This window comes from Sorex fumeus, unplaced genomic scaffold (assembly GCF_029834395.1).
Source record: "Sorex fumeus unplaced genomic scaffold, SorFum_2.1 ptg000094l, whole genome shotgun sequence".
Classification (NCBI taxonomy): Eukaryota; Metazoa; Chordata; class Mammalia; order Eulipotyphla; family Soricidae; genus Sorex; species Sorex fumeus.
This window is the reverse complement of record NW_026606151.1, coordinates 6069046-6096381: the sequence shown is the minus strand read 5'-3', so window position 1 is coordinate 6096381 and position 27336 is coordinate 6069046. Positions and strand designations below refer to the sequence as shown.

Sequence of the window (27336 nt, the reverse complement as noted above, 5' to 3'; positions counted from 1 at the left end):
TTCCCCAAGCCACGCACGGTAGCCTGGCATCCGTGCAGCTCACGTCCCCCAGCTCCAAAGAGGTGCCAGCGCAAATGTGACACCGTCCACCGCTGCAAGTTCACTCCAGTCCTCCCCAAGTTCACCAAGCCGGACATTATTTTTAAGACTGGGTGGAGGGGGGTGGTGGTGAGGGTGACTCTAGAAACGGGGCTTCCGTTGCCCCGTCTGACAGCGCCAAGTGGTCCCAAGTGCGGACACCTCTGCAGGTACCTGCGCGCTGGCACGACCCCCTGGGGCCAGCCCGCGGAGCCACCCGTGGGCACTCGCCAGACCCCCCGAGGTGGGGGGGGTGTTGGAGTGGGTTTTATTATTTATTTTTTTGGGGGGGAGGAGGACCACCCACCCCGTTCCGCGTACCCCGACCGGGCCAGCCGTTGCCCCCGCCCCCCCACCCCCACCCCGCGCTCCGGGTGGGCGCCCACGGGCCGGGCTGGCGGCGGCCCCAGCGGGGCTCGATTACTTTCGCCTGGGCGCGAAGCCGGCCCGACGCTCCAGCGGGAGCCCTCCGGGGTGGAGGTGGGGCGTCGACAACAAAAAGAAGTAAAAGTAGGAGGAGATTCTCCGGGGCGCGGGGAGCGGCGGCCGGCCCGGGAGGGAGGGAGGGAGGGAGGCCGGGAGGGAGGAGGCGGAGGCCCGGACGCCCGGAGAGGCCCCGCGCGGGGAAACGCCGCCAGAGGCGCTCGTCGGTGCGGGACCCTCGGGAGCCGCCGCCGCCGCCGCTGCGCGCGCGCGCGTCCCCCACCCCGCCGCCGCCGCCGCCGCCGCCGCCGCCGCGCGCCCCCGCCCCTCGCGCCGCTCGCGCGCCTCCGTCCCCGCCCCCTGGCCCAGCGCCGCCCGCGCGCAGCGTCTCGCGCCCGCCCGCCCGCCCGCCGGGAAACAGCCGCGAGAGCAGCGGCCGCGGCGGCCGGCCCCGCGCCTCTTCCTTGCCTTCCCGAGCCGCGCGCCCGCCTCGGCCGCCCGCCGCTCCCCGCGCTGCCTCGCGTCGGGGGGTCCTCCCCGGGCCCGACGCGCACTCGGCGGCCGCCGAGACCACCTCCCCCCGCCCCCCCAACCGTCGCGCTCTCTCACCCCGGGCGCGCGGCCCGCCGCCTGCTTCCGGGGCGGGCGGACTGGGCGCCTCGGTGCCGGCGGCCGCAAGCGGAGGAGGAAGGAGAGAAGAGGAGGAGGAGGAGGAGGAGGAAAAAGAGGAGGAGGAGGAGGAGGAGGTAGTGGTGGTGGTGGCCGCAGGCTGAGTCGCGGCCGGGATGTCCGGGCAGCCGCCGCCGCCGCCGCCGCCACAGCAGCAGCAGCAGCAGCAGCAGCAACAGCAGCAGCAGCAGCAGCAACAACAGCAGCAGCAGCAGCAGCAGCCACAGCAGCCACAGCAGCAGCAGCCACAGCCGCAGCAGCAGCAGCAACAGCAGCAGCTGCCGCCCCCGCCGGCGGCCGTGGCCCCCGGCCCCGGAGTGGTCCTGCCCGCGCCCGCGGCCGCCAGCGCCGGCTCCTCTCCGGCCGGTTCCCCCGGCAGCAGCGGCGCCGGCGGCGGCGGCGGCGGCGGCTCCTCCTCGGGCGGCGGCTTGGGGGCCGCGGCGGCCGCGCTGCTGCTCCACCCGCCGCCGCCGCCGCCGCCCCCGGCCGCCGCCGCCGCCGCCGCGCCGCCGCCGCCTCCCCCGCCGCCGCCGCCTACCGCCGCCTCCCCCGCCGCCGCCGTTCCCCCCGCCAGCGCGCCCCCCGCGCCCCCGGGCCTGGCGGCGGGGCCCGGCCCCAGCGGGGGCGCCCCGGCCCCGGGCCTGCCGGCGGCGGCGACGGCGAGCAGCGGCGGCGCGGTCCCCTTCCCGCACGGCGACTCGGCCCTCAACGAGCAGGAGAAGGAACTGCAGCGCCGCCTCAAGCGCCTCTACCCGGCCGTGGACGAGCAGGAGACGCCGCTGCCGCGCTCCTGGAGCCCGAAGGACAAGTTCAGCTACATCGGCCTCTCGCAGAACAATCTGCGGGTGCACTACAAAGGTGCGGGGGGCGGGGAGTGGTGGGCGGCCGGCCGGGCCGGGGGGGGGGGCGGGGGGTGGGGTGGGGGGCGTGCGGGGCGCCGCGGCGCGCGGGGTTGCCCGCGAGGGCATCGGCGGCGACAGCAGCAGCAGCAGCAGCAGCAGCAGCGGGCGCCCGGGGTGGCGGAGTCCAGGGGGGTGTCCGGGGGCCGGGTGCTGGAGCAGGGAGGGGGGATCCCGCAGATTTCCATCCCCCCCCCCCAGTCCCGACCCCGCGGCGGCCGCCGAGGGGGGCTACATTGTTCTCCAGGTGCTGCGGGTGGGCTCCCCCCGCCGGGCGTTCTCTGCCGCCGCGGTGCTCCGGGGGTCGGAGGCGGCGGCTGCCGCGCCCCGGGGAGAGGGGCTCGGGGCCCCGGGGAGGAGAGCTGGGACCCCGCGGCCTCAAGTTTGCCGCCGGGGTGTTGCTGCCCGGGCGCGAAGCGGGAGGGAGCAGGAGGGCGCTCGGGGGGGTTGGACGTGCCTCTGTTTGTGTGTTGGCATTAGGTGACGCCTGGTGGAAAACAAGGATTCATATAGATACACGTATATACGTGTATCTATATATGCTATGTATACACACAGGTATATGTAGCGTCCTAAACATTATGGGCTTATATTTACACCTGCAGCTTGGGGATGGGAGTGGGAGGGAAGAAGAAAAAAAGAAAAAGAGCCAACCTTGGACCGTATCTCCCTTCTCCTGCACCTCTCCTGTGTTTCAAACAAAGCTTGGAACACATCTGTGTGCAAATGACAAACTGCGATGGGCATATATATATATATTTTTTTTCTTTTGCGCCTTAGCTCGAAGGAACATGCTGGGAAGTTTTCTTGTCTAGGGGTAGGAGCCGTCTGTGTTGTGTTGGGGGTTGTCGGGTGTGGGTGTGGGGGGGGGCAAAGGAGGGGAGAGGGTTTAGGAATCGAATGTACCCGTCTTCCTGGAGACAAATGCACCGTTTTTTTTTTTAGGCCCCAGACCTGAAGCAGGAGCTCTTGCATTCAAAGCCGTGGGGTCGCGCTCAGATTTTGGTGACACTGTATTAGAGAGGTTATAAACAACGTTGTGGTTAATTTTTTTTAAAGTACCCAAGCCTGAAATTTGAGAAGAATCTTGATAAATAAGTTACTGTTTAATCGGAAAAGAGAAGGGCAATAGGAACCTACCAAATGATTTGGCTGCAAGGAATCGTGCACAAAAATAGCCCTTGTTGAATATTCCTTATTTTTAGCCCATAGATCTAGGGAGGTGCTTTCAACTTTCAACAATTACATTCCTTAATTAAATGGTTAAGATTTTCGGAATATCGGACTTTTGTTTTCCCCTTAAGTTAGGACATTTTATTGATGCACTGTAAAGGCTATAAATTTATGAGGAAATTCGTGTGTACTGTGCTATGCTATGAAGTAATTGCTTCTGATCTGATCTGACTACCAGAATGCTTTTGCTGTACTCGACAAAACTTTCTTTTACATTTATTTGATGGTTAATTATTACCGCGTAAGGTCAGGGGCAAAAGATGCGGAAGATGATTGAACAAAGAATCCTACCTTTGGATTCCTGCAGTCACTGTGATCTTGGGGATGTGACAAGACAGGAGAGGACCTCAGATTCTGCTCGTGATGAGGGAGTTGAGGTCGATGGTTGGTGAGGAAATTGCCAGCCCTGAATTTTCGAAATACTCAACATCTTATAGTTTATTTAAAACTGGGACGTGCCTGGAGCAGTTTTACTGACTTCCCTTGTACCTAAATTTAATGATATGGGTCAGAGAAAAGAGCGTGCTTCAATGAAATTGGTTGGCGCTTGGAATATTTATGATACAGCTCTTAGTTATTTTTCCTTTTGGCCTCTCTTGCCTTCTGTTGTGTAATACTAAGATTGACTTTCTGGATACAGCACTTAAAAATACGAACCATTGCTTCTACAAGAACAGATTTTGTTGTCATCCTTTCTTCTTGTTTTCTCTTTCCCTTTGTCTCTCATTTTCCCCTTGTTACAGTCTCTTTCTCACCTTTTATTGCCTCTTCCTCTTCTTATTTTGTGTGTGTGTGTGTGTGTGTATTCCTGCTGTTTTTCTGTGTCTTCTGAGTGGACCACAGCAGATGTACTGGGCAACTTTTAGGGAGCAAAGGCACCAAAGGGAATGTATCATAAGTAATTGGTAATACAGCATTGAAGTAATATCACGAAGGAAGAAAGACTTATCTTTTGGCCTATCTTTGTGCTGCATCAGCTTTTTTTTTTTTTTCTTTTTGAGTCACACCTGGCAATGCACAGGGGTTACTCCTGGCTCTGCCCTCAGGAATAACCCCAGGGGGTGCTCAGGGGACCATATGGGATGCTGGGAATCGAACCTGGGTCAGCTGCGTGTGAGGCAAACGCCCTACCTGCTGGCTGCATCAGCTTTGTCTGAACAAATTCAAACACTTCACATTAAAAACAAATTTTCTACAGAATGGGGAGGTAGGTTGCCGTGGGTTCGATCCCCAGCACTCCCTATGGTCCAGAGCTCACCAGGAGTGATCCTGGGGCAGAGCCAGGGAGTAAGTCCACCAGGAGGTATGCCCACCGCTCCCCTCCCCCCATAGGAAGCAAAAGAAAATAAGGAGTATCTGTGAAGTGCTTCTACATGTTACTTTATTTAAGAACATCAGTGATATTTTCCAAAGTAATGAGGATTTGCCTTACATTTGAGATAGAGATTCTTGATTGCTTTTGCTTGGAGCATAATTCTGCTTTTAACATGTTCTTCTAAGTTGGTAATATTGTTTTTGGAGACAACACTTTTTTCGAGATCCGAAGGGATTCCTATTAGGCCCTCCGGCCATGCAGCAAAGATGATTGGACTGCAGAGGAATTAGTGCGATTTGTCTACTGTGAGTTCAGATTGTAAGGAGACCTTGTGTTTAGCAGCCTTACACCAACTATTGAAACCTTCAGGGATGTGCTCCTTTTATTTTTAAATCTTTCGTCAGCCTTGAATAAGTAAACCTGGCAATTTTCAACCTCTATTGCTACTGCAATTCAGAGCTTTTCTAATGGCTGTCACAGTGGATTGGGTTAGCCTAAGCGTTCCCATTACAGATTGCTTATTTGTGAAAGTATCAGTTTGGTTTCTTTACAGTGTTTTGTTGTACTTTTCTCCCCTCCTTGGCGTATACGTGTACAGTTGGAGGGCAAGCCGGACGGAGAATTGATGGTAAAATTCTTTGTTTAGATTGTGAAAAGTGGTAGCACCTGGAGCTTAGATTTTTTTCCCAGTCACAAGTAAGCCAGGATTGGAAACACATTTTCATGGAAATCTAAATTTAGTGCTATTGCCACTACCTGTATTGCCTTTTTTTTTAATATGAAAATTATTCCAGATCTATAAAATCCAGTGTTGTCATTTAAACTTTTAAAAAATTGTTGGCTTTATTTCAACAATTTCAATTGTTGGCTTTATTTTTATTTGAAATAAAATTCTAATAAGATGGTTTATTCAGGAAGTCGAGACAGAAATCTATAAAGTAAAAGGATGAGAAATTAGACACCCAAAACTGTGGTATGGTTGAGTCCAGAATGAAGTGTGCTAGAATACTTTTTTAATGGGAATGAAGCGTGCTAGAATATTTTTTTTTTTTTAATTATTGGTCAGTGCAGAGAATCAAACGCAAGGCGTCACACATACCAGGCAAAAACTCCCACCTCTGAGCTACATCCCTGACCTAAGAGTTGTTGACCTGAAAAGTATGAGTTACCTTTCCGGCAGGGGGTGGTGTGGTGTGTTGAATGTTACCTGGAGTTTGCCAATGCTGCAGAAAAGGACAGATGGCTCTGGCTGTAGGGCAGCTTCAAAGAAACAGGTAAAGGTAAAGGCCCTCCCGTTGTTCGTCGATTTGCTCGAGCGGGCCCAGTAATGTCTCCTTTGGAGACTTTGTTGTTACTGTGTTTGGCATATCGAATACGTCACGGGTGGCTTGCCAGGCTCTGCCGTGCGGGCGAGATACTCTCGGTCGCTTGCCGGGCTCTCTGAGAGGGGCGGAGGAATCGAACTCGGGTCGGCCATGTTGGCTGTGTGCAAGGCAAACACCCTACCGCTGTGCTATCCCTCTAGCCCCAAAGAAACAGAAACAAAGAAACAGAAACAAAGAAACAGAAGATAACAAAATTGTAAAAAATAGGATGCAAAAAATTGCATTTTTATAAAGTGTTACTGTGTCCAACTTAATAGGTTGGTTTAGTTAAGTAGGTTAGGTGATACTTTTTCTGTGCAGAACACCCTTACTCTTGGTATCACCAGTCAGTAGGCCTCAAATGCTTCCTAAATATAATTGCTTGTCTAATATCCTGCACCTCTTTGGAGATATTTGCCTACCTACCAAGACAAATGGTCTCTTATTGGATGTTGATACGAAAGTTAAAAATTAAAAAATTTAAATACTAAATTGAACTTTTCCCAGGAATCCAAAATTTGGGGCAGATTTCAGCTTGAAAATGCCAGGAGGGGCTGGAGCAGTAGTACAACGGGTAGGGCGTTTGCCTTGCACGCAGTCGACCTGGGTTCGATTCCCAGCATCTTATATCGTCCTCTGAGCACCGATAGGGGTAATTCCTGAGTGCAGAGCCAGGAGTAACCTCTGTGCATTGCCAGGTGTGACCCAAAAAGAAAAGAAAAAAAAAAAGAAAGAAAGAAAAGAAAGAAAAATGCCAGGAAATTGAAAGAAGTGAGTGTCATCACAATTACAGGAAACACTTACCCTGTAGTGATGGTAACATAGTGATGATAATTTATTGAGCAATTGCTGCTGTAAAGAGATTCGACTTGACTACAATACTTTGTAGATGTTTTGCTTTGTTTTTTCCTTTTGGTCAACAAGCTTTCGTGTGTATCTGCCAGGTTCTGTCTGGCCACGCAGGGGTGAGTAAATAGTGCCTTTGAGTGAACAGAGCTCAAGGACATGAACAAGTGAGTACCCTCAAGGAAGTGTTTCAAGCACTGTGGAAGATGAGAGGAGAGTCCAACCTACCAGTGGAAGAGCGGAAGTTGGTGGGTTAGGGACAAAATTTTGGAGGGAATGAAAACAGGGATCAGTCTTAGAAAATGTCCAAGTTCAAGGAAGAGGAGAGTTTGGAATCACATGGGAAGAAGCTGAAGGGAAACGTGTAGAGGAGAGGATGTGTGTGACTCTGCAAGCCATTTTGGGTCGTTGAAATTGAGATGTGGCAAAGAGATTTTTGAGAGGCCTTATCAATTATTTAACTTGATCTTATTCTGCAGGAGATGAATGACCAGAGGATTTTAAATAGGAAGTGATTTGCTCATATTTTCATTTTTGTCAAATTACACAACGAAATGGAGAATGGATTTAATGGGTACAGACTTGGAAATAGCAAACTCATTTAGAAGGCTCTTGCGGCAGAGAGCTTGAGAAATAAGGTCAGTGCTTTGGGTTGCGAAGAACAGACACTTGTGACATGTTTTAAAGTAGCACTGACGAACGGAGAGAGAAATCAAGGACAATGCTTCAATTTCTCTGACTCTTGGATTTTTTTTTTTGCAATGAATCATATATCAGATAATCATTACTGGGGTGTGGTTTTTTTTATGTACATATTTAGAGTTAAGTAAACATGGCAATCATAGCCATATGACCATTCTTCATGAAAACCAGGGAAAGCCAAAGAAATCCTTAAGAGTAAAGAAACTGATGACTCCCTGCATCTGGATTTCATGACTTTTCATTTTGTTCTGCTGTTTTACCAGTAGAATAACAACAACAAACCTCAGTGTCTTGGCACTAGTTTTCCCTCTTCTCTCCCTTCTCTTTCTTCACTCCTCTCACTTGCCTCTTTCTGTTTCAAATTCTTAAAAGATTTACCAGATAGGCCTCGCTAATTGCCACGGTGCTTAGGTGGGAATCGCTAAGTTTGCTTTGTCTGCTGTGGTGTGAATTGGTCGGCTTCCTAGGATGTCTGCTGACCTGTGTGAGCAGCTGTAGGGTGTTGGAGGCTAGCTGTGGTAGACTTGATGTCTTTTTCTGGGCCCTACTTTTTTCAACGGGGAGAGTATATAACGTCTCCTAGGAAGTGCCATGTCACTTCAGTTACCTGACTTGGGGGCAAGCTCTAGGACTTGGGAGTCTCCTGTTGGGTTTGTTGAAATTCAGAAAAAAATGGAACCATTGTTAATTTGTACCCACATTAAAAGACTGGAGAGAGTCCCAGTAGGTAACTGAATAAAGGAGACGATGGTGTTACAGAAGCTGAGGAGAGGAGATGAAAAATGAGGAAGTAGACTTTCAGATGCAACAGCTAGTCCTGGTGAGGTAGGCACACAACGATTTCCACTGGGTTTGGAAATTAGATCTTTGTGGCCTTAGGGAAATCAGTTTTAACTGAGTAATGGGAGCAAAAAGCTGAATAAATAGAAGACACAAAAACATAAAGAATAGTGAATATCAATGACCTATGGGGAGTATTAAAAAAAAAGAGGTAAAGATTCCCTCAAAGAGGATGAAGGAAGGAGGTTGAGGAAGGGATTGTTTATTTTATTATTATTTTTTCTTTTTGGGTCACACCCGGTGATGCTCAGGGGTTACTCCTGGCTTTGCTCTCAGGAATCACTTCTGGCAGTGCTCGGGGGACCATATGGGATGCTGGGAATCGACCCGGGTTTGGCTGCATGCAAGGCAAAAGCCCTACCCACTGTGCTATCGCTCCAGCCTGGGATTGTTTATTTTAAAGGCTGATGATGGGGTTACATTTTCCCCGGAGATCAGCTTCTAATGTTAATGTATGAGATGAAAATCACATTGTCAGAATTACCCTTAAAAAGTCATTTGTAAGGTACTGTGGTAAGAGATCTTTGTATTATTTATAAGTAAGTCTCTCTTTAATTTTACGGGTGGGTAAAACGATACAAATTAGGTGAGAGTGTGAAGGTACTCCAAGGTATGTCATCCTGATAAACGTCTACAAATTGAATATTTTTTTAAAAAAGGAGTAAAAATACCAGTTTTTTATTACTTTCAAGTCACAAAGAAGTTCATTATACTCATCGCCAACTCCAGGGCATTATTGACAGTTCCAGCTTAGAGGCACAGAATCTTAGGACATGCATTTTTGGGATACAGACTGTTGAACAAAGAAGAGTCAAGAGGGGAAGGATGAAAATGCCACTTGAGGCCGAGTGTTCAGAGGAGACAGGAATGTGGTTGAGGAACAGAGATGGTGTAGAGTTGAAGGGAGGGGCGTACATGCTATTCCTGTGAATAATGGGAGGGGTGAAGACAGGTATGGACACAGACCAGTTTGTAATGGGAGTGTGGAGAGCAGAACATGACCGTGTGTGGTGCGGTAGAGCATAAAGGTGGAATTGCAGTCCCCGTAGTTTGCTTGCAAGAAGGAGTTTAGGCGTGCACCTAGACCTCTGAGTGAATCATGAAATGTGACATGATTGTTGATAGCAGTGGGAGACCTCTGCTGACGTCATCAGTTCATCCTGGTGGCTAGTTGCAAGAATGGTTGGAGGAGATTCAGCAGAGACCAGCTGCCTAGAACAGGAAGTAAGGTGGGTTGACTGTGCTTTAGCTGTTTGGGTGTGACGGAAGAAAGGCTTATGAGGGAAACCAGGTTTTTTTTTTTTTTTGAAGTGCTTTTAAATGCTTACCTAATGTGTGAGCCAATCTGAAAGGAAAAAAAAAAGGGAAAACTTGTCAGAATCAATTGAGGTGGCTAGCATTCTTTTGATGTTGAAGAGGAAGTACAGGAGTGAAGTTTCAGAAAGGGGAGAGGATAGAAGAGGTGCTTCCAGGTCTGTGTAATGTCAAAAATGGGTTGTTAGGAAGAAGGAGACACATGAACAAAAGAAGGGAGATGGAACCCCACTGGCATGATTTTGCAGTTTCTCAGGTCTTGGGCCTCTGGGAATCACTGGAAGGAGCCTGCAGAACCCAAGAAAAAGCCCAATTCTTACCTGCCTGAGCGACTTTTCCTGGTAATCATGGAGTCTGCATGAGACTGCCTCAGAGATGTGTTGGACTTCTGGTTTCCTCTGGGTGACCCTAGTGCATGGATTTAGTCAGTGTCACGCGTTCCCTGTGTTTGGGAGGTGAGAGCATTCTCCTGTGGTGTGCATTTCTAAGTGATCCCTAGTATTCTCCTGGTGACCCTTTAAACCACATGGACATTTACTGAATTCTCCCATGAAGTAAATTCCTAAAACAATCAGAAAACAGACAAACAAACAAACAAAAAACAGGAGTTGCTTGGAAACCGTCTTTTCTGCAAAATTGAACATAAAAGATAACAGAATATGGGGGAAAATAGAGCTGCTATAGGCTGCTTAAAAGCTATGGAGCGCTGATCAGAACACTGCAGAAATAACAGCCCTAATGAACTGGAAGCTCAGATATCTTCCACTGGTGTCACAGCCACAAACTACACCTTCTCCATAGTCTTAAGTCCTGGGGTTAGGTTTTCCATAGAGCTGTAAGTGCGTGACAGCTGTTTGTTCAAAATTAATAAATCCCACTCAGGATAGAGCCTTTTGACCTCTTTCACATATCTTTAGAATAATCTAAATCCAAAGAGAAGCCGATCGCGCCAGTTGCTGGTGGGGATAGCGAGCAACCGTGTGTGAGCATTCTCTGACACTGCTGGTGGCAGTGCAAAACGATACAGCTACTTTGGAAGATGGCTTGGCAGTTTTGAGCAAAGCTAAACATAGCTCCTAAGTATTTACACAGCTGACTTGAAGTCCATGCCCGCACAAAAGGCTGCATGTGAATGTTGATAGAAACTTTTCTTATAATCACCAGAGACTGTCCTGCACTGCACTGTCCTCCCGTTGTTCATCGATTTGCTCGAGCGGGCCCAGTAATGTCTCCATCTTGAGACTTGTTGTTACTGTGTTTGGCATATCGAATATGTCATGGGGAGCTTGCCGGGCTTTGCTGTGCGGGTGAGATACTCTCGGTGGCTTGCCAGACTCCCAAGAGGGGCAGAGGAATCGAACCCGGCTCGGCCGGGCTGGCTGTGCGCAAGGCAAATACCTTACCACTGTGCTATCGCTCCTTAGGTACATAAACTGATCAATCCAGCATGGGGGCGTAAATCCATTAGTGAATACCAAGAAATAAGTGAGTTCTGTGTCCCTTCAAATACACATCGATCCTAAGACCTATAAGTATATAAATACCTGTAAATATGCATATAATACAATAAATATGCATGTTTGTGGCTCACTGAAAGAACTCAGTCTGAAAAGATTACTTATGGTATGCTTTCAATTAAATGGCACCCTGGAAAAAGGCAAAATACTATAGAGATACGAAAAAGCACTTGATTGGTTGTTGGCAGAAAAAGAAAGAGGGTGAAATAGGAATGCACAGAGAACTTTTTAGGACCAAGAAAGTCTGGTAAACTGTGGATGCTTGATTGCTTACCAGTTTAAGAGCAGCATTAAGGCATAAGGAAGGAGCGAATGCGAGGAAAGGGCAAAGCCGATGGTAACAGACTCGCAGAACGATTTTAACTATTACAAACATACCAAACAGCTTCAGAGGAGGGAATGATGCTGGCCTCTGTGACTCTGGAAATTAGTGAAGTCTGTAAAATTCAAGGTAGAAGAAATGGCTTTAGCATTGAACCTTAGATGCTAAAGTTTTATCCCAGTGCTGACATTGTTGTATGTGTAAGCTAGAATTTAATAGGTCATTAAGTGGATGGTGGGCCACGTGATCCAAGTTTCTTATTATTGATTTTACAGATAGGCAAAGGAGACAGGAGAGACTAATCCCTGTGGCGATGGATTCGAGTTGGAGCTATCCTACGAACTTGTTCAGCTTAGTACAGATGGTTATTATACTTAGAAATACTGATGCGCATATATAGGGGCTTAATATGCACGTATTATTTCCTTACTCTTGTCAATGAGATAGTCTAAAAGCAGTGTTATCCCAGTAACTAATACCTAGATCTTGGATTTTAGTCCTTTTGCAGGTTAGAGCCAGGGCTCCTCTGGAGAAATGGCTAATTCTAAGCTAGGTCAGGTTCTGCATAACATAAACATCCACATCTCATAGTGCCAGACAAACACAGGCATATAATGGAGATAATGTCAATGGCAAACGCTCTCTATGGATAAACTGGGGGCAATGAAGCAACAAAATAATGATAACCCGAAGGATAAAATAAATATGCATGAGTTTGTAAGCCAGTAGGAAGTATCTTCATCCCTTTTGATCTGTGCTGCGCTTACGTTTTAAAACCCAGATTGCTTAATTAAGTGGCGTGTGTAGCAGTTCCTAAAAACACTAAAAAAAAAAACACTAAAAATTGGGCACTGCAGGAATGAACATATTTGTAGAGTTCCATCTTTTTTTTTTTTTTGACCTCACGGCCTTTTGTATATATATTGCTAAGTTTTCCTCCTTAACATAACTGACATACTAGAAAAGTATAAAGATCCTGTGACTTTTTTATTATGCTGGCACCATTCTTATGTTAATCAGGTATATATGCGCTGGTTTGTATTAAAAATATGTAGCAGAACAGACTTTATTAGCGTTCCATATTTGTGAGGTGGAAAATTTTCAGGCGATGTCAGAATCCCTCAGTATAAGCTCCCAGGAAAGAGGGAAGGTTGGGAGTCAGTGGGAATCCAGTCCATGAGAGAAAATGCAAAAGCAGATAATTACAGATATGTATCAAGTGTGTTCATTATCAGAACATACAGAGAGATTAGAGTCAGAGGATTGAGAAAGTAGGCTGGTGCTGAGAGCTAAGGATGAGTAGGAAACAGTCACTGATAGTAGAGAGCTTCCCGCCAAAGGGGAATCTAGCTTCTTAGAAACTGCTACTTTACGTGAAACAATGTATAAAAATTCAGCCTCACCATTGGCCAGTTAATGAAAACAAGAGTTGGCTCCCTAGGTAGTATTTATTCTTAGCCACAGAAACATCACCAAGCTATTTGAACCAGGCTGTGCACACAGTATTAAAGTCATGATTCTTTCTATGGTACCTACTCCACTTCAGCAAGCAGTTCAGGATCCGGGTCCAGCGCCTGGCCTTGGCAGTGGAGGGGACAGTCAGAACCAGCCTGAACTGGATGCGTTTCCATCCCAGGGCACTTGACACCCGCGCTGTCACTCAGACTCAGCATTGACCGTCCTCTGCCACGTCTTTGGCGTGTGAGGGGTGACCGAGTACCCTGAGAACACGGTGCAGGCTAGGGAGGATGTGTGGTTTGCTTTCCTTGTCAGCAGGTGAAATGATGATGAATGAAATGAGGTTTTCTGGAGAACCTGCTTGTCCCGGGGCTTAGCAGTGTGCAGGGTGGCGCTGGGAAGAAGACTTGGGGCCTGTGCGTGTGGCCAGAGCTGTGAGGACGAGAGAAGAAATTTTAGTGTCTTACTGAAGAAAAGTAGCACAAGGAAGGCTGGTTTGTATTTCCCGAAAGGCTCTTGGCTGCAGGGGGAGGGGGGGGGCGGGGGCGGAGGCGGAGGCGAAGCCGACTTTATCTCAACCCTGTTGCAGTCAGATGCCGGCAACTACTGATGGACTCAAAGAGCCAAACCTTGTTTAGCCCTAGAGTTGTGGAGTAATCAGTGTATTTTCTCAGCATCCATTTAGACAAAAGCATTTAATATTGAAGACTTCATGGTTTGAAGAATTAAGTCTTTGTGAAGGGGAGACGCTTCTAGGGTGTCCAAGAATATAGTGAAGTGACGGTACTTTCTGTGAACTGAGCATTGTGAGAGATAGACCCCCTCACTCTGCCATTCAAGAAGTTCTCCTAAAGAATGAGGCTTTTAAATCTCACCTTGAAACCTTCTCCCTGATAAAGTAAAGCAAATCCTCTGAACATAAGCAGAATCTTTTTACAGTGCCTTTGTGATATACATGATATATTGGAACAGAATTCAAACACTTAGGATTGTGTAGTTCTTTATAGTCATTGTTTCATAAAGGAAAAATATAGGGGATTTTAATTTGTACATGGATACTAGAACACATGAAGAAACTGCACTGCACTGTCCTCCTGTTTTTCATCGATTTACTCAAATGGGCCCAGTAACGTCTCCATTGTGAGACTTGTTACTGTGTTTGGCATATTGAACATGTCCCGGGTAGCTTGCCAGGCTTTGCCGTGCGGGTGAGATACTCTTGGTAGCTTGCTGGGCTCTCCAAGAGGGGGCGGAGGAATCGAACTCTGGGTCAGCCAGGTTGTCTGCATGCAAGGCAAACGTCCTACCTGTTGTGCTATTGCTTCAGCCCATAAAGAAACTAATCTTTGGGGAGCTGGAGCGGTAGCACAGCGGGTAGGGCGTTTGCCTTGCACGCAGCCAACCCTGGTTCGATTCCCAGCATCCCATATGGTCCCCCGAGCACTGCCAGGAGTAATTCCTGAGTGCATGAGCCAGGAGGAACCCCTGAGCATCGCCGGGTGTGACCCCAAAAATTAAAAAATAAAAAATAAATAAAATCAAAAAAAAAAAAAAGAAACTAATCTTTGGTCAAAGTATGATGTATAGGAATTTATCCTACTTTTAAAATAAAGGGCCAGAGTGATAGCACAGCAGGTAAGGCCTTTGTCTTGCACGTAGCCCACCTGGGTTCAATTCCAGGCATCCCATATGGTCCCCCAAGCACTGCCAGGAGTAATTCCTGAGCACAAAGCCCGGGTAACTGCTGAGCATCACTGGGTATGACCCAAAACAAAAAAAAAAAAAAAGAAGAAATAATAAAATTAAGATTGCATGATTATCTCACAGATAACAAGAAAATCTATACAAAGGCATCTGATATTTTGAGAGATTGCTTGTCCTCAGATAATTTCTTGTTCTCAGATAATTTCTTGTTCTTCCTATAGCAGTAGCAGGCAGTAGGAGGGAATAAATGTGAAGTGGCCCAGAATGCTCATTGCTGTGGGCTGGAGCTTGCCCAGACTCAGGCTTTTCCCTCTTGTTGGTATTGAACTCCAGGCCTAACACACCCAGCGACTCATTCGTGGCCCTAGCTTGGACTTCACAGGTGTTTAAATCCCCACATGAGTCTTGGTTTGGAGCTTTCACCCAGCAGCTTGGCCCTGTGCTGTTTTCCTAGTTCACAGTTCCTTTCCTTTGCTCTGAAATAGTTACTATTTTGTGAATTGTTTTAAATGCTAAATGAGGGCTAGAGCAAGAGTAGGGGGCTTGCGTTGCATTTGGCCAACCCGTGTTCATCCCAAGGGGCACTGCCAGGAGTAATTCCTGAGTGCAGAGTCAGGAGTAACACCTGAGCATTGCCGAGTGGAACCCTAAAACTAAATAAAGGCATACTAAATGAATAGCACAGTTATCAAGGCATTGAGTGCATGTTGATGTTTATTATTATCAAGTATGTGTTGAGATGACTCATTTAGGTTTCTTTCCCCAAAAAGCCAAAAACATTAATGAAAGCTAATTGACTTAGGGTTCCAGGGTTAATCAGGATCTTCTTTTTAGATTTATTTTGACTATGCAGATTTTGGTAGTGCATTTCATTTACATGGCTTTCCCCAAGCCACTCAATTATTTAAACATACTCTTTTTGAAAAGAGGGCCTTACTGAAACCATGTTATCTTTATAGCCACATTTATCACCCCAAATCATCTCCCAGCTAAGAATTTATTTCTGACTGTAACAGTTGAGATGTCTTGTGGGGACCTTTTCATGGTAATAGGAAGAAGTGCTGAGTTCATTCACTTTATGTGCTGATTTGCATTGCAAGTGAAATGTGTGTGTGTGTGTTTTAATTATTCATCTATGTATTTTTGGTTTTTGGGCCACATCCTGTGAAGCTCAGGGGTTAAATCTGGTTCTGCACGCAGGAATTACTCTTGGTGGTGCTCAGGTATTCCAGGAACCCGGGTCGGCCGTGGACAAGGCAAGCACTGTACTATAGCTCCAGCCCCAGGAAGCTATTTAATGATGGCTCTGCGTTAATAATTTGATAGGTAAATGAAGATATGCCTTCACATGGTCTGTGCTAGTTACTGTATAGCCAAAATGCAGTTTTTTACTTTTAATGTTTGTTGGTTGCAACCTTTTTTTTTTTTTTTTTTTTTTTTTTTTTTGCTTTTTGGGTTACACCGAGGATGTACAGGGGTTACTTCTGACTCTGCACTCAGGAATTACCCCTGGCAGTGCTCAGGGGACCATACTGGGAATCGAACCTGGGTCGGCTGAGTGCAAGGCAAAGGCCCTACCCGCTTGTGCCATTGCTCCAGCCCTGGTTGCAACTTTTAAAAGAAAGTTTTGAGATTTACGATCGTGGTTAATCTGAGAAGGAAAATTCTGCCATCCCTGCAGGTGTATGAGTGAGAGATGGACAAGTTGGTACTAGGTGAAGCCTGTTTCACTAGAACTTGTGAATAATGAGTTAGATCAGTGGCTTATTCTCCACTCTTGCATGACCCCATTTCCACTGAGAAGTGCAACTCAGGTGAAGGCGGCCAGAAATGCCTCAGGTATATATTATACGTTTGATTTTGAATTAATTTTGTCGGGTGTTCAGAAACCTCTATTGCCCCAATTTTTCCTAGCGCTCCCCATTCAGTTATGCAAAGGACTGCATTCTACAGTTTACGGAAGGAAGAGTGAAACTTGTTTTTCATACTTTTTTGTTGCTGCTGTTCTGAGATTATGGATTCTTGCTTCGCTCTACAACTATTTTTGATAAACTGCTTCAACTTTGGACTTTCTTCTTTCTTGGGGAGTCACTCCCCCCTTTTTTAAATTAAAAAATTGGGGGGGGGGAGAGAATTGTTTCGTCCACAGCTGTGCTCAAGAGATCAAACTCCAGCCTTTGACCTATCTTGCAGTCTCCCAGCCCTCTCTCTTTGGTTCACATGCTCGCTTTTTTTTTTTTAATTGAATCGCCATGAAGTAGACCCATCACAAAGCAATTCATGATCAGGTTTCAGTCATCCAGTGTTCCAACACCGGTCCCTCCACCAGTGTACGTTTCCCAGCACCAGTGGCCCCAGTTTCTCTCCCGCCACCCCCCTTGTAAGGTAATTTGTACCTGTGTGGGAAGCAGAGAGGTGAGGGAAACCCTGGGCTTAAAATTGAGGAATAGTTAATTTAGAAAACTTAAAATGTCATTATGCAACGCATTTCAAAGATGTCAGCAGTAGCTTGGTGTTTTGTTCCCTTTTTTAAAAAGAACTACAAAACTGGAGATTAGATCCATGTTTCTCAGTAGGCAGTAATGGACCGAACAAATGTTATTATAAGTGAACCTTTGCTTTTTTAATGGGTATGTCAGAGAACAAAGCTGTGAATTCTTTAAGGAAGCTTTTTTTTTTTCCTCTAAGAATATAGGAGTGACTGTAATTTTCTAAGATTTCATCTAAAATATACGAGTGATACCAATGCTTCCAGTTAAAGAATGTTGTTTAGGACTTACTCATTTGTCGATTTAGACCTAAAAGGTTAAGATATTTCATCTTCTCCAAATGCTCCTTTTTTTCTTTTCTCTTAAAGATACAGTCTACCTTTATTTATATATATTTTAAAAAGTAGCACTGTAGCATTGCACTGTCCTCCTGTTGTTCATCGATTTGCTCAAGCGGGCCCAGTAACGTCTCCATTGTGAGACTTGTTGTTACTGTGTTTGGCATTGTGAGACTTATTGTTACTGTGTTTGGCATATTGAATACGTCGTGGGTAGCTTGCCAGGCTTTGCGTGCGGGCAAGATACTCTCGGTAGCTTGCCGGGCTCTCCGAGAGGGGTGGAGGAATTGAACCCAGCTCGGCCAGGCTGGCTGCGTGCAAGGCAAACGCCCTAGGTAGGCACTGTGCTGTCTACTTCAAATAGTTTCACAAAGGACTGCTAGTTTTCATGGGTTCAGAGTCTGAAATTTTATAAAACTAGTCCTATGAGAAGGTTTTGTGACCGATGCTTGGCATTTTGGTTATAATAAACATGTCTTTACTTAGTTGTAAAGATGAGAGCAGAAAGTATGTTCGTTCTAAAAACCGCTTGTTCCTCAATTATTTAAGATTTTTATTTGAATATCTCATTTGATTTTCCTGTATTTATGCAGGTCATGGGAAAACCCCAAAAGATGCAGCATCAGTTCGAGCCACACATCCGATACCAGCAGCCTGTGGGATTTATTACTTTGAAGTAAAAATTGTCAGTAAGGGAAGAGACGGGTAAGTGTGAATGTTGGTGGAAAACACTTTGCTGTTATTGAATATTTTTACTTATTTTGATAATGTTTATGATGTAAATAGAATCTTACAAATTTTGTTAATTGAAAACATAGAATCTGAATATTCTGTTACAGCAAGTTGGATCTTGAATTGCTTAAATACTGTTTGAAGCTAATGCTTGAGTTGTAATTAAGCCAGGTTTTTCTGGTTAATTTCTGTTTTTTCTGGGTAAATTATGCTTAATTTCATTGTCACTCTGGATAGCAGAGTGACAGTGACTCATTTTCCGTGCTAGTTTTTTACGTTGCCTTTTTCTAGATTCTGCTGAAGTTAAATCATCTTTAAACTAGTTAACCAAAGACAAAATGTGTTTGCATGTTCTTGGTTGGATGGATTAGTGATTCCCACGGATCAGGATGTATTTTTAGAATGTCATAAATTGAGTACTCCCTGTACTCAATTTACTCCCAAGTAAACCTTTACATTTACTTTATTGCCTTTAAGCTTGAGATGGGTGTGTGTGTGTGTGTGTGTGTGTGTGAGTGTGTGTGTGTGTGTGTGTGTCTGTGATGATAGTAGTTGGTGCTTTTCTTACCTCAGAGATTCCCTAAACCAGTATTTTCAAAAGTTGGAGTTGGAAAAGATAGCTTTTGGGAAAGCTGATATTTCAGGTCTCTCTCTCTTTTTTTTTTAATAGTGAAACACCATGAGGTACAGATGTAGACTTACAAACTTTCGTGCTTGGGTTTCAGTTATATATTCATCCCTCCACCAGTGCCCAATCTCCACCAATGATCCCAGTAACCCTCCCCCCTCCCCCCCCGCCCCGCCTCTGTGGCAGGGCATTTTTCAGGTCATTTTTAATGCATATCTGTGGTTGAGAACTAGAATCATTAGATCGGTCTGCTGATATTTTTAATTCATTTGATACCAGAGAACTTTTAAAGCAATTTAATGGTCACTTGTCCATCCAGCAAGGAAAGGTTGTTGGACTATGTAAGTTGACCTGTAGAGTGCCTGTGTTTAATTAAAATATGTATAGGTTGACTTTTCTTCCTTTGCTCTCCCTTCTCTATGTTAACAATATGAAAAGTAGAAAATGAAACTTGGGAACATAAGGAATAACTGCAACGTCCCGGAAGTTTTCCTAGTAGAGCCAAGCCAAAGACAGATTAGGAAAACCAATGAAAAAGTGCTTGAGAGACCTCAGATTGGAATGGTTACATAATATTTTGGGGGGTGAGAGTGTTGGGGTTTGGGCCACACCCTCTTGGCAGTGATTGGGGGAAATTTTGTGGTGTTCAGGGTTGAACTGGATTGGTTGATGAGAGGCGAGAGCCTTCATCCCTGCTGCATCTCCTAGCTCCTGTGCACCTGAGTTTAACCATCCCTCAGTCTGCTGCTGTATACTCAGTAAGGCAGCTTATTTGTATTTCAAACTGTCTTATCTGCCCCCAAATGCACGTGTTACTGGCAATTCTTACGGTTCACTTTACCTTTCATGCTGTACCTGTACTTTGCATGATCTTAACCTATTTTTCATGGCAGCATAGTCACAGATTCTGAAATCTGAAATGACATCTGAGATTAATCCTTCTAGCTGCAAATCAGTATATGTAACCAGTTGCCTGTATTTAAATGTTGCACAGCCATTTAAATTTAGTTCAGAATATTTTTCAAACCAGTTTGGTTAGTGGTTTTACTGTTTATAGAAACTTGAGAATTTTCTACCTTTTAAAACTTTCTACGTTCACTGCATCTACTTTCTATTACCTCTTCCTTAGTCGGGACTTGGTAATTTAACCCCTGAAGTATTGCAGTGGTTGACTTACGGGTCTCCCATTTGCTTCCTGTTTTACTCCAGTCTTCTGTGGTATTATGTTCTTCATAGCATAGCACTAGATTGTTGCTTTGAGGATAAAATCTGAAACCTCTTTGCAGGATTCTTCTTAATGGGACTTAGTCCTCTATAATTTTTCAGTCCTATCTCTGTTGCCAGAACCCATCCTTCTTTCTTTTAATTTGTTGCTTTCCTTTAAAATTAAAACCATAAGTACATGTTATAAATAGTGAAATTTGTTGGTTTAGTGTGCGGGTCTGTGGGTTTTGACAGATGTCTGCTGTCCTACAATAGCTAAAGGAAGGGTCCATCGGTTCCCTCCCCTCACCCATCCCCACCCCCCCGCCCCCCCCACCCCCATCCCCAGTTGCTTTCTCCCTCTTTGTCCACGGCCCTCCCCTGTCTCTAGCCCTTGGGAACTGCTGGCTGATTGATTTTCTGTCTCTGTAATTTTGTTATTTCTAGAATGGTCTGTAAATAGAATTATATAGAATGTAGCCATTTAAGTCTGGCATCTTCCACTCAATATATTTCATTTAAGATTCATTCTTGTTGTTCTGTATATTGGTAGGTCTATAATTGTATGGATGAATGAGCTACATTTTGCTTATTCGCTGGCTATTCAGTTGAGTGACATTCAGCTTGTTTCCAATTTTTGATAATTAGGAATATAGCCACCATAGACATTTATGTATTGGGCTTTTGTGTAAACACGAACTTTTATTTTATTCATGTAAACATTTAGGAGTGGGATTGCTGCATTGTGTGTATGTATGGTAAGTGCATTTGTAATTGTATAATACGCTGCCAGACTGTTTCTGCAAAGTAGCTGTTTGCTTTCACCTCAGTGGTCTATAACTATTCCTTTTTAATAGCACTTGGTATCATCAGGGTATTTTTTTTAATTGTTGTTGTAAATTTTTAGCCATTGTCATGAGTATCCAGTGACTTGTTGTGGTTTTGTGTATTTTTAAATTTTTTATAGTTGAGGTAATAGTGTTACAACAGTGTTGCCACTTGTGGCTTTGATATACTGTTACTGTATTTTCATCCTCACCAAAGTGGCCCGAGCCCCTCTACCACTATTTTTTTCCTTTGGCAGGGTGTGGTAGGGATGGGGGCTGGGGGAGGCATCCCCTGTATTTTTCAGGAGCTCCTCCTGGTTTTGTGCTTTGAGGGATTTGCTTCTGAGGGTGCTCAGGGGACCCTGATGACATTGTTGGGGATTGATCTTGGGTCTGTCACTTGCAAAACATGCGCTTAGGCAGTTGAACTCTTTTCTCTGGCCTGGTTCATCTCTTTGCTGTGGTTTTAATTTACATTTTCCTAGTGACTAAATGATGTTGAAGAATCCCCAATTTTTATCCATTCATCATCATTTATAGGACACTATTTGTAATTCTTTGATAGTACTCACTAATTTGTCTACAGTTAAAGAAGTCTTATCCGTGGAATCTTTACTTTTTATATTCACTTTCTCTTGCTCATTTGCACAGCTTAAACGAATTATTCTCTCTCTCTCTCTCTTTTTTTTTGCTTTTGGGCCACACCCAACTTGTGGCAATTACTTCTGGCTCTGCTGAGTGATTACTCCTGGCTGTGTTCTGGGGACCATATGTGGTTCCCAGAATACATCTGGGGCCAGCTGTGTGTGTACAGGGCAAGCGTTTTGAATTCCCGCTCTCTGTATGAATCTAAATTATTGTTTAGGTTCTTGTTTAAAGGTAAGTTCGTTGGTGATATTTGTCTCCTAACAAAATGACGAAGTGCCTTTTTCTATGCTGCTTTGTACAGCCAGTTGTTGTACTATCTAGACTGTCTTAATTCTTTGCTTATTGGTGGTATATGACTACACACTCAAGGACAAAGAATGGACTTTTTAGATTTCACTTGAACTGCAGTACTTAGTTTATAGATAGCATTCATGTGGGTGAGTAAATAATTAGATGAGAAAAGCGCCTACCTCCTATGTATTCTTGGAGAAAACGGATTTGTCACACCGCCAACATCTTTTTTGTTTTTCCGCTGTTGCAATGACCGGGTCACACAAGTGTGATAGTGTTGGGGTTGCACATCTCCATTGCAGTGCTGACAACCTGACTGCAACTGTTATTTCTTTGGTCAGATTTTACTTACCTTCTGTAAGCTTTTTATACAAAGTTTAAGCTCGGTTCTTTTGGAAAGAAAGAACCGTTCACTTACAGGAAGTCACATAATTAATTTTGACCAATTAATTTTGGCTTTCTGGAAATGTATTTAAACTGTGTTGTGACAGGAAAATTCATTTTTAAAATTTTAAAATTCTATTATCTTTGTAAAGAATGGACCAGAAAGAACCCGGGTTGTCACCTTTCATGTTCAGTGATGCGTGTTCGTCTGAGTTTATTTTACTATAAAATTAATTTCCTTTTATTTACTTTGTTATTTAGGGTTTGGGGTGGCCAAACCCAGCGGTGCCCAGGGGTCACTCCTGGCAGGGCTCTGGGGTCCCTCCAGAGTGTGCAGAGTGTGGGGTCAGGCATCCGCAAGGCAAGCGCCCTTTGCCTTCTACTCAGCCCGTCCTTTTAAACAAAGTGCTTCGGAGTTGTAAATCATTAGATCCAAGATCTCAGGATTTTTTTTCCCCCTTTGCAGTTTATTACTTATTGTTGGCCGCTGGATATTTTTTACGACATTTTTCCAAAAGTGCCAGTATTTGAATTTTACTCTTGCTGTTCTGCTAAGCTGCCCTCACTCCCAGAGGGCGGCCAGGGTTCCTCCCCTTATCCCAGCTGTTTCCTGCCCCTCCCGGCTTGTTAGCACCTCGGGTTATAGGGCCTGTGTCTGTATCTCAGGTTTGTTTCCATTGGGCATTGCCTTAATCCTTGCTTTTCTTCTTTATATTCCGTATATGAATGAGTCTGTCTTTTTTTTTGAGTCTTTTTTTTTTTTGCTTTTTGGGTCGGGGATGCACAAGGGTTACTATTGGCTTTGCACTCAGGAATTATTCCTGGTGGTGGTGCTAGGGAGACCATATGGGATGCTGGGAATCGAACCCGGATCAGCCATGTGCAAGGCAAATGCCCTACCCGCTGAGCTATTGGTCCGGCCCCTCCTTTGAGTCCTTTTCTTCACTTTAGTATGACACCCTCCAGTTCTATCCAGATTGTAGCAAATTGCAGCAGATCATCTTTTCTCCTGAGTAGAATCCGCTGTGCCCACATCGGCCGCCACTGAACCAAGTAACACTCCAACAGTGAGTGAGGATTCCTGATTCTTTTTCCGCTGCAGCCCCCACCATACTTACTGTTCCTGGACTTTTTGATTGAGCCTGTTCACAGTGGTTGAGGCAGTATCTCATTGTCATTTTTATTTGTATTTCTCTGCTAATCAGTGATGATGTGCATTCTCTTCGTATGCTCATTGGTTTCTCTCCCCCTCCACACACAAACCAGACTACAAAGCTGTTCTACGGAGTTGTCTAAAAAATTGTCAGAAAAGTTGTTCATGATGCATTTGTGACAGGCATTCAATATTCCAACCCCCGTCCCACCACCACTGTCACCTTCCCTCCGCCATTGTCCTTACCCCTAAAGTCTGCCCCCACAGCAGGCCCCAAATAATTGCTTGTTACCACTCAATGGCTAGTGAAATTACTAAAAAAAAAAAAAAAAACTTCAGTAAAAGAAAATTTGTGGAAATTATTCTGTCTCACAATGGGGACATTCAGCCCTTGTCTGAGGGTTTACTAAGTTGTCATTGCTAGTTGAGCCTCCTATTCTAGTGATTTTGTTAATCGAGCTCAGTTGGCTTCTGGTGTGCTCCTACTCAGAGGTTAGTACTGTAGTTTGGAGATGTCATGTGGCTTCGCATGTGGCTGAGTGCTGCAGAAAATCTAGAATATTTAACTGGGTGGTGAACTGCAGCAGTTGGGGTGTGAGTGTGGATGCCGCAGCTTTGGCAGGGCAGAGACATGGTCTGCCCCCCTCCTGAGGCCACCCCAGACATCTCATCTGCCACCCGTGTTTCTGAGAAATTTTTTGCTGCTATTGAGACTCAATCTGAAGCAAGGCTTGATAGATGATCTTGCATGGTGGTGGAATGGGGGTGTGAGTGTGTGGGGGGAGGAGTGGTGAGGACAAGGCTCAGAGTCTTCAGCCAGAAAAACCCAGTGTACCTGCAATTGTCGGCAGTTTGGTATCTCTGTGGAGCTCAGTTGTGAGGTTGTGGAGTCTGGCTGTGGGCATGGTGCCAGCTGTTGGGATGTGATTGCAGGGCGGGGACTTGGTGGTCACCCCTGAGTTCTCAGCCAGACCATTGGCCTTCTTTACAGGTAGTCTTTGTGGAAGTATCTGTCTCCTTTCCATTTTCTTCTGTTTTGGGGCCACACCATGTGATGCTCTGGACGGAGTCCTGGCTGTGTGCAAGGGACCATATGTAGTGCTAGTGACCATACTTGTGAGCCGTGTGCAAGGCGGGCATCTCAGCTCCTCTACTAGGTCTCTCACTGGCTTTACCCTCTTTTTGTTGTTGTTGTTGTTGAATCACCATGAGATACAATTACAGGCTTTCGTGTTTGAGTTTCAGTCATACAGTGATCAAACACCCATCCCTCCACCAGTGCACATTCTCCACTAAGAATGTCCCAGTATACCCCCCCCTTCTAACCCCCTCCTTGCCTCCATGACAGTTTTCCCTATACTCTCTCTTTACTTTTGGGCATTATTCTACCCCATTTTTAAATGCTTTTGTTGTTGAGCTTTGAAAGTGCTTTATGGATCTTAGATGTTCCTTTGTTATATTGATGTGCGAATATTTTCTTTCAGTCAACCCAGTGTCTTTTTATTTTAGGCCTCATTTCCTATATAGTACAGAGGCTTTTTAGTCTGATTTAGTCCCACTGGTTTATTTCCAGTTTCGTTTCCTTTGCCAGTGTGGCTGTATCACTGAAGGCCCCTCTGATGTCAAGGTCTACCTTTTTTTTTTCTTCAGTGTATCTTGTAGAAATAGTCTTGATGTCAATCCATTTTAAATTAGCCATTGTGTATGGTGTGAGACAGGGGTCTGATTTCATTTTTTGGCATGTGGGTATTCAGTTTCCCTGGCTCCTTTTGTTGCTCCAATTAATGTACCTAACCTCTTTGAGTTACTTTATTGACAAACATCTTAGAGCTTGTCTCTGGGCCCTCAGTTTGTTCCATTTAAGATCTCTGTGTGTCTTGAAGAGAATTATCAGTGCAACAAACTTTCTGATGAAATGGCTAGAACTGGGTCTGCATATTCTTAGTTTGTACGTATTATTTCTATGTTTGCCTTTGGATGTAAGGAATATATTTGTGGTGTTATTGTTACGGTTATTTGTGGCCTAAAGAAAGCTTGAGGAAATTCCTCTTGTTGGATGAAAAATGAATGTTTTGTTTCTTGCCTTGGATTTTTACTTAAATCGAACATATTTTTGGTATAAAATTATTCAGGAAAATTTTTCTCTAAAACTTGTGGTAAAAATCCAAAGCATTTCACAGCAAAAACTTAATCTACATTTTATTTTTTGGTTTGTTTTTGAGGAGGCATATTTAAAGGGTATTTATTTACTTTGTGTTCCTGTTAATGATGCTTGACTGTCAAGATGAATTTCTAAAAGCAGTTTGTATGTAATGTACTCTTAGTTTGTAAGTTTCATTCAAGTTTTGAATTATGCTTGCTAATAAGGGTGGACACAGTTAATTCTTTGTGAAACGTTTTTATTGGAAAATTTTTAGAATTATAATTTACCATGGGTTGTATTTTTAGCTCTTCAAACAAGATATTGATGCCATTCTGACAGTGATTAAGGAAGTATGGCCAAATCTGTTCTGTTTCTAAAATTGTCAGCTTGTAATCAAGTATGATCTTCAGAATATTCCTTCTATACTTCATGAGTTTCTGGATTGTTTCTTGGGGCGGGCTGTGAAATAAGTAAAGGCCTTCCTTCAAACCATCCAACTTTATTTTTAATGCATTAAATTTAACTGGGTATTTGGGCCGCATCTGGTGATGCTCATCAGGACTTAATCCTGACTTGGGGATCACTCATGATTACACCAGGCATCGCGCCTGGGCCCAGCTGTGTGCAAGCTGTACCCCCTCCCCACAGCTACCTTTAAAAGCCCTTCGTTCACGCTGTTTTCAGAAAAGGTGGAACCAGTCAGCATTCCCACCAAAAACAGCAGGAGACTTGGGTATTACCCGAGAACAGTAAAAACAAGGGCCAAGAGGACTGGTCCATGGTTGGAAGCCTGCCTCGAGTGATGGGGGAGAGGGCGGTTAGGATAGAGAGGGGCCCATTTGACAATGAGTTGGAAATGACCTTTCTGGATAAGAACTGCGCACTGGAAGTAGGAAGAGGAACAACCATCATAACCTCTCAATCGATGAACAATGGGGGGACAGTGCTGCAGTGCTACCTGAATGCAAGCCGTAATGCCCATAAGGAAAGAGAACGAGTGAGAGAGAGAGACAGAAGAAAAGTACCTGCCGAGGGCAGGCTGGGGAGTGGGGGCAGGAGGGAAACCCGGGACATTGGTGGTGGGAAATCTACACTGGTGAAGGGACGGGTGTTGGAACCTTGTATGACTGAAACCCAATCTTGAACTGCTTTGTAACTATATCTCAAGGTGATTCAATTAAAAAAAAAAAAAAGGCCTTTGTTGCTTTTCTTTCCAAAGACACTGTTTTGACTTCTGTAAATAGCAAATGGGAGATGGAGAATGTGACCACATCAGCAATATATTGAATCTCGCATATTGAAATGTATAATGTGTCAGGCATCGTTTTTTTTCTGCTTTGTTTTGTTTTGTTTTGGGGCCACACTCTTTAATGCAGGGTGATTACTCCTGGCTCTGCACCCAGGAATCCCTCCTGGTGGGGCTCAGGGGACCATATGGGATGCTGGGGATCGAACCTTACTTGCTGTACTATTTTCCCCCCGCCCCCCTCCCCGAAATTATTTTATTCATTTATGTCTTGCTGATTAATTTCTTGTAGGGGAACAGACACTTAGTAGAAGCACTTCCGCAACATTGAGTGAGCTGGATATAGGTCTTGCCCTCAGGAATATCAAATTCAGTATATGGAGGAAACAGTAGGACAGGGCAGGGAAGCAGATACATCCAAATAACTCTAGACGAAGATACAATAAGCTGAGTACTCTAAGAATGACAAAATATATGGGAGAACTCCAGATTTTGATTAAGGAAACTGATTTATAAAGGAGGTCGTATTTTTCAGGCCCTATAAAATGAGTAAGAATTGTAGATGCTTTA

At 45.1% G+C, this 27336-nt stretch overlaps 1 protein-coding gene across 1 annotated transcript in view; it reads left to right on the top strand.

Annotated features, from left to right (window-relative positions):
* Positions 1–1233: 1233 nt before the first annotated feature.
* Positions 1234–27336, top strand: part of RANBP9 (RAN binding protein 9) — an 88331-nt gene continuing 62228 nt past the window's right edge. Inside the window, exons 1-2 of the mRNA XM_056132422.1 lie at positions 1234–2028; positions 18105–18216. Coding sequence (XP_055988397.1) covers positions 1287–2028; positions 18105–18216 — 854 coding nt within the window. The 5' untranslated portion in view covers positions 1234–1286. The remainder of the gene's footprint in view (positions 2029–18104; positions 18217–27336) is intronic.